Source organism: Ammospiza nelsoni, chromosome 6, assembly GCF_027579445.1.
Source record: "Ammospiza nelsoni isolate bAmmNel1 chromosome 6, bAmmNel1.pri, whole genome shotgun sequence".
Lineage (NCBI taxonomy): Eukaryota > Metazoa > Chordata > Aves > Passeriformes > Passerellidae > Ammospiza > Ammospiza nelsoni.
Window position 1 is genome coordinate 52,208,904 of NC_080638.1, and position 16,959 is coordinate 52,225,862.

The window sequence follows — 16,959 nt, forward strand, 5'->3', positions numbered from 1 at the left end:
CTGCCGCGGCTCAGCAGCCGCTGACGAAGCCGGGATTGGGCGGGAGGCAGAGGGGGCGCTGCCGCTTCCCATTGGCGGCGCCTCCGTCCTCGCGCGCTACGCCCTGGCGACGTGATGACGCAGCGCGCGGCCTGGCCTGGCTCCCAAGATGGCGGCGCGCAGGGCGCGGAGGCCGCGCTGTCGCTGAGAGGCCCCGCGCTCCGGTGCGGCTCCCGCTCCCCGCGAGCCCTGTGAGTGCGCGGGGCCCGCCCGGGCCGCCCGCCGGCGACCGCCGCCGCCTGGGCACGGGGGGAACGGAGCGGGGAGGCCGGGGTGGGGAGCGAGCGCCTCCCCGGGCACCGGCAGCCCCGTGCAGGGCGGGCGGGCGGGTGTGGGGGGCGGTGTGAGCATCCCCGGCCCGGTTCGGGCTGCCGGGGCGGAGCCGCGGTCCGTGCGTTCGGCTCAGGTAAGGTATGGAAAAGCCGCGATCTAACTCTGGAACTCTCTTCCACTTTACTGGGGTGCGTAAAAAGGCAGGGAAAACTTATTATTGTCGGGCGTTGCGGTGTGGATTGGGACGTTTGAGATGGTTCATTGAAGATGTTTGCGGGTGATGATTTTAATTCCTGGTTCCGTATTCGGAAACGCGTTCGCTCCTTTATAGAAACAGATCGTGTCGCTTCAGGCGCTTTTAGTGTTACTTGGGTTTCAAGTACTTTAGAAGTTAGAAAGCAGAATATCTCGTAAGGAAGAAGAATCGTTGCAGTTATAAAAAATCGCATCTTTCTGGTAAATGTGATGGGAATGTGTAGTCGTGGCCTGGCGCGCTTTTGTTGATTCTGGAAATAGTTTGTAGTAGCCATTTACTTTTTCTTGTGGCAGAATTTAGATCTGTCTGTGACCGATACCACGAGTTGTGAAGGTGATTCCAAAACCTCCGTGAGGCAAAGACAGTTTCCTTTATTCTGAAAAAGAGAAACTTTTTGAAGGTGAGCGAGGTGCTGATGGTAGGCATCGTTCTGTGGCTGTTCGCGTGATCTTCCTTCCGTTTTCGGAAGGGAAACGTCTCGAAAAGTAATAGCTGATTTTAAGAGTCTTAAATTTTGGGTCTTGCTGTGAGTGTCTTGCTTAGAGCAGATATATTGCATCATATGTTAATGACTGTCTGTTATGCAAACCTTTGTAGGTGACTGTAGTAATCTGTGAGTAGTATCTGTAGCTGGTTGAATTGGAGTAAGAGCAGGTTTGTGCCTGAAAGAAATAAAGGCAGCGAGTGCTCATTGTTTAAGCTGAGGCATGGCTGAATGTCTGTCATAATTCAAAGGCCAGAAAGGTGCCTGCAGAGCTTGGTGATCTGCATCTGTGTGCACAAAGTGCTGGTAAACACAGGCAAGTGGGAGACCCTTGGGGTGTGTTCAGTTGCTTTGTTTGGGGGATGATTTTAGATGCTGCCTTACTCTGTAAACTCACATTGGTTGTCTCAATTTTGGTATGTGAAAGAACACTGATACATTTTTTCTTTAAGTAATGCAAGTGCAGATCACTTTACAAAGCTTCTGCCAAGTGGTTGCTGCTCGGGGTATCCCTGGGAGCAGGCAGGTATTTAAGGCTCACCTCACCAGGGCCTTCCCTAGTTACCAGTAGTCAGCTAATCCCCCTAACTTGCCAAATCTCCCTACAGCCATCACTGAACTGCTTTTTCCTAGTTTTATTGACAAAGTAGATGGAAGTTGTTCTACTAAGAAATAGCAGATATTGTTGGAGATGTATTCTTGAAGTCTCCTTATTAAACAGGTAATAGCAAGGATAAAACTTATGGCTTTTTCTTTGATTGTATTTGCAATATATGTTGAGGATAAAGGCAAAATTCTTTATTCCTTGTCTTTGAGCGTAGGAAAAAGTTCTTTCCAACAGACAAGGCTAAGCACTATTCTTCTTTACTCCTCTTTGAGCAGGAACTGGAGAAGACAGTTCTCTCTATTTTTAAAAAATTCCTTTTTCTTTTCTTCAAGGTCCTAAAGTGACTCTCTGAAGACTTCATTTTTTGAAAATTTAAACAGCAAAGACAATTCTGTTTTAATAAATGAAGGAGAATAAAGAAAATTCCAGCCCTTCTGTAAACTTGGCAAACCTGGACCATACAAAGCCATGCTGGTACTGGGATAAGAAAGATTTGGCACACACACCATCCCAGCTTGAAGGGCTTGATCCAGCTACAGAGGCACGATACCGCAGGGAAGGGGCCAGATTCATTTTCGACGTGGGAACACGCTTAGGGCTGTATCCTTTGCACCCCTGTTGGTGTGACATGTCTTTCTGAATGGTGAGATTTCAGAATGAAATATACAACAATTGTGATATACTCAGCTGTTCAGATGTTTAATTGCTAATCAGAAATATATTTGTGTTGAAGTGCCTTTTGATGTGATGTGATCCTACAAAATTTCCATCCAAGGTTCCAATTTGGAAGTTAGATGATACAAACTTTCCAATTAAGAGTAACTTCTGTGAGTTATGAAACTCTGTTTCAGTATATGAATCTACATGACTTCTCAAATTTTGAATTTTTCCCCCAGCTTTCTAGATTGTGCCTTTGAGGCTTCTAACCTCTGCCTCCCCAGTCTTGGTCCTTGGTGGCTGTTTTTTTGTTTCATTGGGTTTTTGGGATTTACTGTGTGTAAGTTCTCCAGACTGGCCCACTCCCTCTTAGACAGCCACTTAAATTTTCTGCTTCCTATATTCCTGTGCTCTAATCTCCTTAGTTGTTTCTTAATAAGGCATGGTGAAGACAAAATTTTTACCTGTCTTAAAGTGAAGAATACAGAGCATGTTCAGATTTTAGCTGCATTTTTTAGGTCTTTCCTCCATGCCAGCACTTGAATGTGAAGTGATAATTGTTCTGTTCCTTCGTGTATTCACTGCTGGATTTGACCTTCTCTGAGGCAGGTATGGTGAAACCCAGGGGTGACCTTATGTGCATCCTCTTGGAAATACAGTCAGGACTTTGCACACCTTCAACAAATGCTTTAGATATCAGCTGCATCTGGGCCTGATCACAGTGTTTACACAGCTCTAAGGGCTTTTGTGGCTTTTTTTTTCCCTAAAACTCCTGTTTTACTTGCAGTGTTTTCTGAATGGTCACTGAACAACCAATTACTTGAAGTACTTGATAAAGCATAATCCATTGTGCATGTTTGGTTTTAAATTTGTTTTGTGTGCTGTTTGAAAGTCCTTAATCTGCACCACAGACATTATGACACTCTAGCAACCGGAATAATTTATTTCCATCGCTTTTACATGTTTCATTCCTTCAAACAGTTCCCAAGATATGTAAGTATTTAGAATATTGATGACTTAATTTAGTGATTGCACTAGGCAGGGACTATTTGAAATGATGGTTAATCATTTGGGTGCTACAATTGCTGTTCACTACAGAAAGATGGAAAATTGGCATTTTTTTCTTTTAATTATTACAGCTTAAAGTTCATTGTTCTTTCCTGTTTACACATTTCTGTTTACTCCCAGAAATGTATTGACATTGCAGTTATGACTTGCTGATATTGTTCTTTAGGAGTAGCAGCTGTAGTGCTGGCACTTCTGTATTAGCTGAAAGAAAAAAAGAAGTGTAATACAGTTTTAAAACTGCTTGACAAGACAGCATTGAATTGGGACAAATTGTGCTTTGGGTTTCTGACCTTGAAATGAAGTTGTATAAAATAGACAGTCCTCCAAATTCTGTGTATTTCCTCTGAAAAAATAAAAGTTTAACACTATATTAAAATAGAAATTAGTATGCTCATTAAGTCTTTCCTGGGAGACTTCTACAGTACTGTTAATGGAAACAGACAGTGCTTTTGTAATGCTACACTGTATTGCATATCTACATGCAGACCACTTTGTGAAAGTACTTGCCTTTTTTCAGGTGACAGGAGCCTGCTGTCTCTTCCTGGCAGGAAAGGTTGAAGAAACACCCAAGAAATGTAAAGACATAATTAAAACAGCTCGTAGCTTGCTAAATGATGTACAGTTTGGGCAGTTTGGAGATGACCCAAAGGTAAAAATACTCATGTTGGAATTGATTTCATCCTGTTGTACTGTAGTAAAGTGACACACACTCAATAGAGCATTGACTGATTTTCAGTTGTTCTAAATTACATTAGATGTTCAGCATGCATTTATTGCTCTTATGGGTAACATGGTGGGTAGCTATGAAAGTAATTCTTCCTAATAAAAGTAGCTTTGGGAGCTTACTAATAATTGTTTTCATTGAAAGTTTGCATTTTATTTCATGTAAATTCTGATATTATTTTGCAAATTAAAGTAAATTGAGTAATTTCAGCCAGAGCAAGAAATGTTACCAAGACATAAATCATCTGAATGGGATTTTAGGAAGTAGTTAATAGTGAATCTTAAATAAGAGAACTAGATCTCAAAAGCATTGAGAAGTTTCTTGTTTACAGCACTGACTTAGCAAAACTATGCTTTTCTTAAAATTTGTTTATTTTAAATAGCAGAAGGATTTGAAACTTTTGAGTGAAATGTGGTAGAGCTTATATTTTTGTTGTGATTGTGTTTTTGGCAATTTCATGATGTGTCTAGTTCAGTTCATTCCTCTGCAGAGGAATGGGGATTTTAAACATCACATCCCCTGTCCTCTCTCAAATAAATGTGAAGAAAAGGTACCTGAGTTTAAAATAATATTGTAAGTTGGAGAGCTTTCTGTTCTCCTTGGGGACAAACGTGGCTGCCTGGAGGTGCTGTGAAGTCATGGCCAGTACTAGCATAAAGTGTTTTTCAGTGAAAAAAGAAATAATACTGTGGTTACCTTGTAACTCTCTATAGGAAGAAGTGATGGTACTTGAAAGAATCTTACTACAAACAATAAAGTTTGATTTGCAAGTGGAACATCCATACCAATTTCTTCTCAAGTATGCCAAACAACTCAAAGGTAAAATATTGGCAGGGTGAGCAAGTAATGCCTGTTACTGATTTCCAGAACTTAATATATTAACAGTGCAAGAATATTCTACTTCCAGTTGTTTGTCCCTCCTAATTTTATGTCCTATTTTTTTTCTGATTGCTTTTCAGGAGACAAAAATAAAATTCAAAAACTGGTTCAAATGGCATGGACATTTGTCAATGACAGGTAAGATACACCTAGGAAACATTCTGAAAGTGAAATAGTTACTGTTGCTTGCATTGTTCTGGTATTGGATATTTTTTGACAAATATTCCAATTTTTTTTCTGCTTGTTACATGTTTTCTTGGTCATGTTCCTCAGTTTTTCTTTCCATCATTATCCTGATAGTTCCATTGAGCACAGAATCTGGAATGAGTATGAAGTAGACCAGTAAGATCTCTGCAATGTTGTAGCACTAATTTAGTGCTGCATTAAAAAGAAACTTATTGTTTGAAAGGGCCAAACCAAATTCCTAATTCCCAGAATACAAACCAGCTTCTTGCCAAATCTATGATATATTTTACACTCTGAAAAAAATAAGTCACTTCTGAATTCCATCAATATATTTTTAATGTGATATTTTGGTAATAATGAAATAACCATTGAATTCACTGAGGAATACAGTTTTTAATTCTGGATTTACAATTTCTTGAATAATGAACTTGTAAGAATGACATCAATTAATGGGAGTGCATGTAAAAGCATTTCTCATGTGATATTTGAAAAAAACCAGAACAACTTGACACACTTTAATCTTGTTCAGGGGGATTCTACAGAGCTGGGCAAGTTAATTTATTAAGGACTTGAATATTACTTTTTATTTCCATAGCAAACCCTTCAGAAAATGTGTAAATGGTCTGACTGTCCAGAAATTGTGAATACATGGCTTTCAGTCATGCCTACAGCAGTAGAACATCATGAAAAAGAGGTGTATTTTTAATCATGTGCCTGATTTGAATTAGCCCTGTGTGGGTTCAGATTTTGTAAACTCTCCAAATTATTTTGACCAAAATTAATGGGGATCTCAAGAGATGTTTACTTCAGCGGCTGTCAGTCTTACATGTAGAACAAAATTATAGCATAACTGTCACTGTTAAGCCTGTCAAAGTACTGTAACTTATCCATCAAAATTTGGACACCATTGTACTTGGAATTAGATGGTGTTTAATATTTAAAAACCTAACAATTAAAATGCACTTCAGGAAAACGCTGGCATGAAGTTGGAGGGGTTGTTTCAAGTCATGCTTAATAATTACCTCTGTTCTGAGGAGCTTATGTTGTGCTTGGTTAATAAGCACCATGTTAGAAGTTTACTTTGGTTTTGGATCCTGGGAAAATAATTCTGTGCTTTGCACTACAGACCCTTAGAATAAAGGGTTCTGTTCTTACACAGCCACAGTGAATTAATGGAAATTCAGCTGGCTGGCTGGATTTAAAATTCTGTAAACAGATTATATGCTACAGAATCTGTGGAGAAAATAGAGAAAAAATATTTCATCATTTAAAATTGATATCAAAAAACAGTAATTGATTATGACAGAAACTTAGTTCATATCAATAATACCAATAACATCAATTGTTTTAGCATTAGCTTTAACAAAGTCTATTCAAGAGATAACCTTTTATATGTTGATCTAAAACTTGTGTTGTGCTTGACAAATTGCTTTACAAATTCTTGTTGGCTGTTCTGTGGGGTTCTGGAGGTTTTTCAGTATTTGTTTACATTTTATTGACAAGCATTTTAGAAGCTCTAAAATCTGATTTGGCACCTGATTTCATGACAATGGTAGTCTAGAAATTGATTTTGTAAACTCTTTTGTTTAACAAGGCTCTTAATTAAAATTGCCTGAGAAGTTAAAATTGTGGTGGGACTTTATACCCTGTGAATTATAGCTGCTGTACATTAAAGTGCATTTGGACAATCAGGTAATCTGCAGGGTTGTGTTTTGCTTGGTTTATTCTCTGCTGCAGCCTCTGCACTACGCTGTCCCTGCAGTGGGAGCCTGAGATCATTGCTGTTGCAGTCATGTACTTAGCAGGCCGATTGTGTAAGTTTGAAATACAGGAATGGACATCCAAACCAATGTACAGGCGCTGGTGGGAGCAGTTTGTCCAAGATGTTCCTGTTGATGTTTTGGAAGGTATGAAAACCATTTCACACAATATTTCTTGTAACTGTGTGGCCTAGGTCATAAGTAAATGCAAATAGCATTTTATCCAGGTTGCAGTCAAAATAACCTTGTGTCAAGTATGTAACTTGGGTTGCATGTGCTGTGCCTTAATCAGGTTTTAAATAGAACTAGCTTAGCTTAGAAGCATATTTAATCATCATGATTAGTCTTTTGTTCAATGTTTGCTTTACAGTTTGTTTAGTTTATAACACATGTAATTAGCCAGAATTGTCATGATGTGTTTTCTATTTTTTAAATTATTATCTACTCCCCTTTTTAAATAAGTGTTTCTACAAACACTGGAACTAATGAAGCCTGATTTCCAGCAGTTTTCCCATTGATAATTGTTCTCTTTGACCAAATTATGCTAGGATAGAAGGTTTTTTGTCTTGTACCATGAATGATGAACAGATTAAGGGGGACCTTTAGCTCCTAACATGTTGGAAGAAGAATTTAATGCTAATCCTTTGCTTAGTTTCCTAAAACTTTTTTGACTGGCCTAACAAGAGATGTATGTTTTGACATATAATCTTCCACGTGCTTTCTTGCTGTATTACTGTCCTGGGAGTGTGGCTACCTGGCTCTCCAGGCACAGTAATGACATACAGTGTGTTATTACCAAGACACTGTATTCTTCTTCTGAAAGTGTGCATATACATATTGCTCAGGAGAGACAGAAGAAACTCAGAAATGCAAGTATAAGTTGAAAATTAATCTGCTTTTAAAAAGTTATTTCATTCATTATTATGATGAGTAATATTTGTAATTAATTTTTCCAAAGTTGATGTCCAGTAAAAATCAGAGTTGATAATTGTGTTAAATATACACTTATACATTATAAGGCTGTAATACTTTGGAATTTTCTTTCTTTATTATTAAGATATCTGCCATCAGATCCTGGATCTATACTCACAGGGAAAACAGCAAATGCCTCATCATACTCCTCATCAGTTGCAGCAGCCACCATCTCTTCAGTCTACACCCCAGGCACCTACAGTACAGCAGTCCCAGCAATCCCAGAGTTCAGAGCAATCCCAGACCCAGCAGCAAAAAGAGTCTCAGCAGTCAGCACAGCAACAGCAGCAGCAGCAAACACAAGCACAGCAATCTAAAAAGCCCTCTCCCCAGTCAAGCCCTCCTAGGCAGATTAAAAGACCAGCAGTAAGTTGAACTTTAACTTGCAATTTATTTTCAGGCTGATCTGATGCCCATTTGATTTAAAGGCCACAGTGTGCAGAAGACTTGTGTTTGCATTAAGAATGAGCCTTGTAATTAATTTTATGTAGTTGATTTTCCTTGTTTATGTGGCAGCTTTGTTAATGCCAAAAAGCCTTTACAGTCTGACATGTGGCATTCTTACTCCACTTGAGCCAAAAGCCATGGAGAGGCTTTGCAGTCAACATGAGCTGTTCAGGTTCTCAGTGCTTGTGGTTCTGGGCTATCAAACTTCATTGTGTTCTTTATTAAGCAGGTTTAACTTAGGGAGGGTTTCTTGTGCTTCACCTGAATGTAGAGATCTGCACAATGCTGATGAAGACGTTATTTGACTCTGATTACTAATATTAACAGAACAGTGACTTCTAAAGTTATGTCAAAATTCTTGAAAGAAAAGTATTTTAAAATAATCCTTTAACAGTCACAGCCTATATATTATCAGATTTTATAGCCTCACTTTGTCCATAATATCTCATCATAATTGAAAATAAGAAGCTACGTTAGCAGTTGGATAGTGTCACAAGTAGTCTGAGCACTTTTCAACAGCCATCAAGTTCAAATGAAGCTTTCCGATTTTAATGTGTATTTCTGTTTTGGTTTTTTTTCCACTTACAAGTTTAAAAAAGTCTTACCCAAGTCTTCTTTTGTGTGTACTCAGCAACAGGAGTGTTTTCAGAAGTACAGTCTTTGGAACAAGTCCATTTAGGTTGTAAATTTTGTTCTGACCTTTTGCTCCAGCTTGCAATGAATGTGTGCCCAAACTAGAGAACAGATATCAGAGAAAAAAACCCAAAACAACAACAAAAAAACCAAACCAAAACAAAACCTTGAAGTAAGCAGCAAATATTGGAATGAAATGGAAGTGGAAAACTGCAGCATCTTCCTGATGGCAACCTCCCAAAAATGACAAAACTATAACTCTGTAAAACCTTGGTCTTGCAAGTGCAGGATAGAGCTTACTAGAGGAAAAGACCTGCTCTGAAGTTTTTAGTTGTTGCACTGAACTTTAGCATTGTTCAGGATAGAAAGGTGATAATATTAATAATTTGCTTATAAAGTGTGAGAGTTCTTTATAGCTATTACGTATTTCTTATACTTTTTACTTCATACTTTTTATGCCATCAGCACAAATTCTGCTTGAGTTGTCAGACCTGTAGGATCTCTTAGTATTTTTCTTCAACAAAAATGCCTGGGGTAGTTTGGCACATCAGAAACTGTTAATAACAATTTTGGTTTTTCCTATGTGTGCCATCTGAGTTGTTACAAATGCTTGTTCATTCCTGTAATTCAGGATCATTCAGAATCTACCATTACAGTACTACTGATTTTGCCCCATCCCATATATTAATGAAGTATCTTGTGGAAAAAAGTGGTGCTTTTGCATGGATACTATCTGTTGTTCTCAAACAGTCACCTCTGGTCAAGCCATCAGTGGAATTGATCTTTTCCTGAAATTAGTTTGAGGTCCATCACCTAATAATCATGGAAAAAATAGTAGATACACTCTAAACAGCCACAACAAATAAAAAGCAAAGGATGTTTCAAAACTCAAAGGAGTTTTGTAGGAATACACCACAAGCAGCATGAATTTGAGAAAATTAAATGTGATGATCCAGAATTGTTCTTTATTCAGAAAGCAGTCTGGGAGAATAAGATGTGTGGTGTTTGAAAGATTTACTTGGTGCTTCTAGAATGTTCTTGAGTTAGATGTACCATAAACCTTACTTAAAATCTTTGTCTGCTTCTATAAATAGGGCTTTGCATGACTTCTCCTTTGGTCTGTGCAGAACAGAAATACACTTTGTTCCTGGGGCCAGATTTTCAATTTACATGAACTCTTGTAACTTCCATTACCTTCTACTGAGCCAAGATGCTTTCAAGCAGCTGAGGCATTGGCCCATGACTTACAGACCCATATCAGATGTCTAAAGCATCTGCACATCCTCTACATCTCCAGTGGTGAAGAGTGCTTGAATTTTCAGTTAATTTCACTAAAAACATACTGGTGAATCATTAGATGTAAATAGTATTTTCATTTGGATTAAACTAGAAATTGTTGTGGGGACAATTTTATTGCTCATGGAAACAGCAGTAAAGGAGCAGTTCCATTGTGTAGATTCAGCTGAAGGTATTAAATATCCACCAGCCTGACAGTAGATAATGTTGATAATTTATTATTGTTTATTGTGACCCTCAGGTGTTCTGGCTGGGGCAGTACAATCTACAGTGCAGTAGAATGACCCAATAAATGCGTATCTCTATTTTAGCAGCTGCTGTTGTTGGACAATTGTGGCTGCTTGATTCTTTTTTTTTCCTTTAGCATAAATGCAGTTTAAATTTGTATTTGTTTTTTTCTCTCATGAGTTATTTTGCTCCAGTTTCTTGTTCTACTGTAATGGTGTACCTTGATGTTGTTTTTTTAATATTGCTCTGTATTAACAAATGCACAGTAATTGAATTGCTTCTCACCCGAAGTGATCAACTGACTTCACAAAATAAGTGATTTTTGGAAAAGATCCAACAAGTAGTGATTTGCTTCTATTTGAAAGTGCAGGGAGAGCTGATGCAGTTTTACAGGCATGGATTTAGTGCTAGAAAGTCAAGAAAAGACTATCCAAGTAAAATGAAGGCAGCAGATGAGTCCATGAGAGTCACTAAGAAAAAACTGTGTGTGTGTTTGAAATGGTAAGATAAAGATTGTCCTTAAAAAGCAGGAAAGCAGCTGGATGTTGTCTGGAAAATTGAAATGACTATCAAAGGAATATAAGAATGAGGTTGCCTCAAGCAGGCAAAAATTAGACACCAAAAATTTTGAGAACACCCATAAGAATTAAGGGAAAGTACTGTTCAAGTTGGATTGAAGTGTACTGTGGAAAGTGAAATGAAGGAAACAGAACAATTTGTGCAGGTAAAGCTACTAGAGGTAAACAGTCCCTTAAAAACCATTTTCATTGAAAAGACAGAGAAGCTATGTATTGTACCCCTCTGACCTGCCTCATTCAATCTAAATATACTTGTACTTAAAATTTCAGTGAAGTTCTCTTGCTTTTCTCAGAAACCATCAAGTAGTCATCTCAGTGGGACCATGTAATCTGGGAAGATTTTTTTATTTTGTGGTTGTTTCATAAAACTGCAGTGAAAGAACAACCAACCAAACCAATAAAAAAACCCAACCAAAAACTTGTGCTTGAAAGGATGATGTGAGGGTTTGTGGATTTTGTTCAGTGTGCATACATTTTTTTCCTGGCATAACATTTGGATTTTATACAATGCTTTCCATCTGAAGGCTTCTGAAATGTTTTATGCTGTGCAACACTTTCACTGCCCTCCTGTACTGGTAAATAAAGCATAAGAGCCTGAAGTGATTTTGGCAAAGGTTGAGTGACAGGTTAAGGCAGAGCTGGGAACAGAGGCCAAGCCTCTTGTTTCCAGCTCAGTGAGCAGTGAACCCGACCATGACGTGTGTGCAGTGGATGATAAATACATGAAATGAGATGTAATACTCAGCAGTGGGAACAGCAGGAAGTCCTGCATATAAAATACCTGCTATTTTTCCAGTCTTTTCATTCTACTGGTTAAACTGGGCTTTCCCAGTGTGATTTGAACTTTGTTCATCTTGCATAAGAAACTATAGAAGCATTAGGTTGGGAAAGATCTTAAAGATCATCAACTCCAGTCATTAATGCAGCACTGTCAAGTCTACCCCTAAACCATGTCCCCAAGGGCCACATCTACACATCTTTTGAATGCCTGCAGGGATGGTGATTGAACCACTTCTGTGGGCAGCCTGTTCCAATGCCTGACCACCCTTTCCGTGAAGAAATTTTACCTCATGTCCAATCTAAACCTCCCTTGGCACAACTTGAGGCTTATTCTTCTGGTCCTGTCACTTGTTACCTGGGAGAAAAGATGACTGCAATGATGTTATTCTTATCCTTTTTTTCTTTATTTTTTTTCAAACAGGCTGTATCTCCAAAAGAAGAAACAAAGGCAGCAGGTAAATATTAATATTCTATTCATGTTGCTTCCATTTTAGTGTTTAAACCAGAATAAGTAATTTGCTGACATGCACTTAGTTCGTCTGCTTACAGGCTTGGCAGTTCTAAACTATTTTTGATCCTGATAATGTACTCTAAATATATACAATAACTGTTTTTAAGATGTTCCTAACTACAAAACTTAAAATAAATTGAGTATAACTGTGCCCAAAGAGTTCCTTAATAGAGTCAATTCAGTAGAAATCTTGCTAAACTAGTCAACTCTCAATGTATAACTCCATGGATCATTTGGGAATAGTTCCTCAGCAAGCTGTGAGGCCCTGAAGTGACTGAAGGTACCATGTCATTAAATAGCTGCACTAAGAGTTAGTGGTTGGTAATCAGTGTCTGTAGTTGGTTGTTGGCATGGCTGCCACTGAAAGGCACTTTGTGTCAATAGATAGTGTAGTGAAAGAAATGTATACTCACTGCAGTGATCATGCCTGGTTATTTTGTTTATTTGGGGGTTTTTCTTCACTTTACTGGTTTGGAACAAAGTAGTTCAGGATCCTAGGATGTACTTCTTAAGGAAACCTGGCACTTATTCCCCTGTAGCTCTGCAAATAGATTCCAGACAGCTGTCTCTTCTCCCTCCTCTCCCTGTCCAATCGCTATTTTGTTGGGTTCATGACACATATTTCCCTAGCTGAGCAAAGGTCAGCTTCTTCTGAGAGCTGTTCCAACTATTTACAAGTTAAAGTTTTGGGCTAGAAAGCATACACTTGCTCATCTTCACTTACATGCTGTTCTTGGGAGTTTGTCTCTAGTTACAAAGTCACTTGAACTTGTAGGCATACGTTCTCTTGGAAGACTTGTGTGTGGTACTTGATGCTACTTTATTTATGCAAAGGTGTTGATTTTAGTTTTCTTTATTAAGCATACCTAGTAAATAGGATTTCCACTGTACTTTTGTATAGTGTAATGTGATATGATAATCATTATCATGAGAGCAGAGTTGGAATTTGGAAAATATTGCAAAGCAATAACCAATCACAAATTAATAAATGTTTTTTAGAACCACCGCCTCCATCTAAAATTCCTAAAATTGAAACTTCACATCCACCAATACCTCCTGCACATCCACCTCCAGGTAAGCTTTTATTTTCTTAAAAACATTTATTCTTATTAATTTCCTTGCTTTTCATTCAGGTGGGGGCAGGGGTTTGTTGCCTTGATTCATCTGCTTGGCAAGTAAAAATATAAAATTGATAAGCTCTAGAGGGAATTTCATCATAGTAGCACAGGCTTTTCCAGACAGAACTAAAAAACTTACAATGGAAACAAGACTATACTAGATGGATAAAGGCAAAACAAAGCTGCAACAGTTAAAGGCCTAGAAGATGAAAACTAATTGTTAATAGGAAGCTAAAAGGAACTTCTTGATCTCAAAATGATGATAGATGCCACAATGGATTACTAGAGCAGCCTTCTGCTTTCCTATAGAAGTTTTCCATGTTATGTCTGTCGTACAGGAATTCTGCAGGTGTGCAACTTCCAAACAATAATACAAAAAATACCAAAAAAAAACCCACCACAGGGGGATGCTTTCTTTGCTGTACCTAAAAAGAGGATTTTTTTCTGCCAAGGAACACTAATACTGCACACATGCTGTATGTTTGCAAAATAAACTGTACTGTTGTAAAAATGTGCTTCCAGCACCCTGATGCATTAGTTGTCTTCCAGTGACCCTTAAATATGACATAAATATTTCACTGCCCATAGTCCATAATGTAACTGTAAGATGGCAGTTTCTAAAGAGAACTAGGAGAGAGAAAAGCAGTGCTCTGAAATATAGTAGGACAATTTTTCTCATTTGTTAAATTCTAATTAAGAATGAAGGTTTTCTAAATACCATGGTCATTATTCCTTCAGTTGTTAAATCTTGAATGCACATCTTGCATCCAGAATGGTTCTGAAAATGAGCAAATGAGGAAATTATTGTCTGCTACAATTTAGGAGCTTGAAGTCACTGAAATCAGGAGTACCACAGCCAGCATGCCCACCTTGTGTGATTTAATTATGTGGCTTTCCTAGGGGGCAGTTTTGCTGTTAAAATCCTACTTAGGCAGGTAATGGATTTATTTCCCTTGTTACCTGAAATTTTCTTTTTTGTTTATACAAGGATGTAATTGTACAAGCACTGAAACATAATCAAAATAAAGGGCAGCTCAGTGCAAAAGTCAGGTGAAAACAAAGAATGCATCTTGACCAAGTGAACTAGGAGGAGGATTTATCTCAAATTCTGTTTAACAGTGTAGTATGCCACTAGAAATGACAGCCCTGCATGTGTTTCTAAATAGCTTTTCTTACTGAACAATTTTGTAGATGCTCATATATACAACCTAGATGTCCCAAACTCTTTTTTGTTGGTTCTTCTAATAATCTCTATGACCATACAGAGAGGTTGCTGTTAAGTTAGTCATCCTAGTGGTATTACTTACTTTACAATGTCTGCATTAAGAGGGGAAAACAAACAATTCTTATTTAAAGAGAAGACTGCCTAAAGCATGTTCTTTCCAGAAGTGGCTAATTATAATTCTTTAAATGCTGACATTTTTATGAACTTCTCCAGAGTGTCAGGTACTAAGTTCACTGAAATTAATCAGTGGGCAAAGCTGATCAGATTTCATGTCCTTCTTACTTACCCTTTGGTTTTCTTTTTCTCTTTTTTGGTAAACAGGTTTAGAACTGAGCGTTAAAGACTTGAGACTTTGGCCTGTGCTCTCAAATAAAGTTTCCCAATATGGGAGGCAGGTGAAGTGCAGAGGGTAATCCCAGGCCACCTCCTGCACTACCAGAGAGGTAGAAAGGAGGCCTGAGCTAAAGGTGTAAGCACTGAACTAAAGATTTTGGTATCACAAATCCTATGACTTTTTAATCCACTAGTTGTGATTCCATCCATCCAGTCTGTTAATTCTGATGATTGTACAACAATATTTAAAGTATAAAAAATAGTTATAAGAAAGATGAATTTAACTTTTAGAATGGGAAAAGCTGACCTTGAAGCTTTGATAGGCAGCTTAGTTGGTTTTTAGTGACCTGAGATGGTCTGACTGGATACCATATGGCATTCAGAGACTTACAACATTGAGTTCTCTTTTGCTAATTTACTGGAGGAAAAATATGAAGTATTCAGAAGCTGTTCTTGCCACTATCCTTCAAAAAAACAAATTAAATTTTCTTTTTCAGAGCGCAAGCCTCCTTTGACAACAGCAGTTTCAATGGGAGAACCAGAGCAATCTACTACTGTGGACTCAGTAGATGTGCCAAAGGTCCAGATTCCTCCTCCTGCCCATCCTGCCCCAGTACATCAACCTCCCCCTCTGCCACATCGTCCCCCACCCCCACCCCCCACCAGTTACATTACAGGGATGTCTACTACAAATTCCTACATGTCAGGGGAGGGTTACCAGAGTCTGCAGTCAATGATGAAGACAGAAGGACCAACATACGGAGCTTTACCACCGGCCTATGGACCACCAGCTCATCTACCATATCATCCTCATGTCTACCCTCCCAACCCTCCACCACCAGTTCCACCTCCACCCCCTGCTTCTTTCCCCCCACCCAATATTCCACCTCCTACTCCTGGATATCCTCCTCCGCCTACATACAACCCTAATTTCCCACCTCCGAGACTGCCTCCAACTCATGCAGTGCCACCTCATCCACCTCCAGGGCTGGGAATGCCACCAGCTAGTTACCCCCCTCCTACTGTTCCCCCAGGGGGACAGCCACCTGTACCACCTCCAATTCCACCACCTGGTATGCCACCTGTAGCAGGACTTGGACGTGCTACCTGGATGAGATAGCATGAGGTCATTTGCACGAATATACCTTTATGTTGATTAGGCAGGAGTAGATAGCCAAAACCTACATTGTAAAGATGAAGAGGAGGGTAATCTGTATAATTTAGATGAAGAAACGAGATTAAATGAAAATTTAGCTGATCTGTTTGCAGTATGGTTTATGGTGAGTTATATAGGCTTCTAGATTTTAATCAGCTTTGCAGTATCTATTCTAACTTTTATACATTTGACTTAAGTTTAAATTGTCTTGACTTATTCCAGCACTGGATTACTTTGTACTAGCAAAACCAGCCATATTGGCTCAATTATATCAGTAAGAAGAAAATTTCCTTCTAGAAATCAGTGCCTATTTTTAAGTATCAAAATAGCCAGATACTATGATATTTGATCTATAATAAGAAACTTCATTTTTAATAGTAAGTAAACCAACACGATGTCAAGCATAAACGCTGCTTTATTTAAGAGAGATTCTGAATGCTAGCTGACTGGAATAATTTTGAGGTGTTTGCCTTGCTGATAGTTTTGGTTTGGAATGTACTGGTATCTTAAAATATTGTATGTTTACACCTATTTGCAAATTCCTGTACATAATATATATATTTTCTAAGTGTGAAAGTCTGAATGTAACAGCCTACTGTGATGTACATCATAGTTATAAATGGGACTACTTTGTTCACTCTACCCAAATAAAATTGGTTCTGAATTTAGTGGATTTCCAGGTTTTTCATATTAGTTCAGAGGTCATAACTATGGTTATTCCAAGAGGCTTACTCCAAGGTATTTCAGCA

At 38.5% G+C, this 16,959-nt stretch overlaps 1 protein-coding gene across 3 annotated transcripts; it reads left to right on the forward strand.

The window, feature by feature from the left end:
* The first annotated feature begins 108 nt into the window (after positions 1-108).
* On the forward strand, positions 109-16,878 carry CCNK (cyclin K). Of its 3 annotated transcripts, none has more exons than XM_059473569.1 (11): positions 109-230; positions 1,992-2,259; positions 3,228-3,309; positions 3,902-4,033; positions 4,822-4,927; positions 5,068-5,125; positions 6,911-7,080; positions 7,991-8,271; positions 12,289-12,322; positions 13,378-13,452; positions 15,552-16,878. In XM_059473569.1, exons 2-11 carry the CDS (start codon positions 2,063-2,065, stop codon positions 16,172-16,174), a joined length of 1,758 nt encoding a protein of 585 aa, XP_059329552.1. In that variant the 5' UTR covers positions 109-230; positions 1,992-2,062; the 3' UTR covers positions 16,175-16,878. The 3 variants fall into 3 exon arrangements, with proteins under 3 accessions (XP_059329552.1, XP_059329553.1, XP_059329551.1); XM_059473570.1 differs by having other exon boundaries at positions 218-445; XM_059473568.1 differs by lacking the exon at positions 109-230 and adding an exon at positions 843-968.
* The last annotated feature ends 81 nt before the right edge of the window (positions 16,879-16,959 follow it).

What these genes read in the sequence shown, in the direction of transcription:
- CCNK (XM_059473569.1), top strand. Translation starts at nt 2,063, where the DNA reads ATGAAGGAGAATAAAGAAAATTCCAGCCCTTCTGTAAACTTGGCAAAC. An exon ending in AGAAGAAACAAAGGCAGCAG is followed by an intron (nt 12,323 to 13,377) that starts GTAAATATTAAT and finishes AATGTTTTTTAG; the next exon opens with AACCACCGCCTCCATCTAAA. An exon ending in TCCTGCACATCCACCTCCAG is followed by an intron (nt 13,453 to 15,551) that starts GTAAGCTTTTAT and finishes TTTCTTTTTCAG; the next exon opens with AGCGCAAGCCTCCTTTGACA.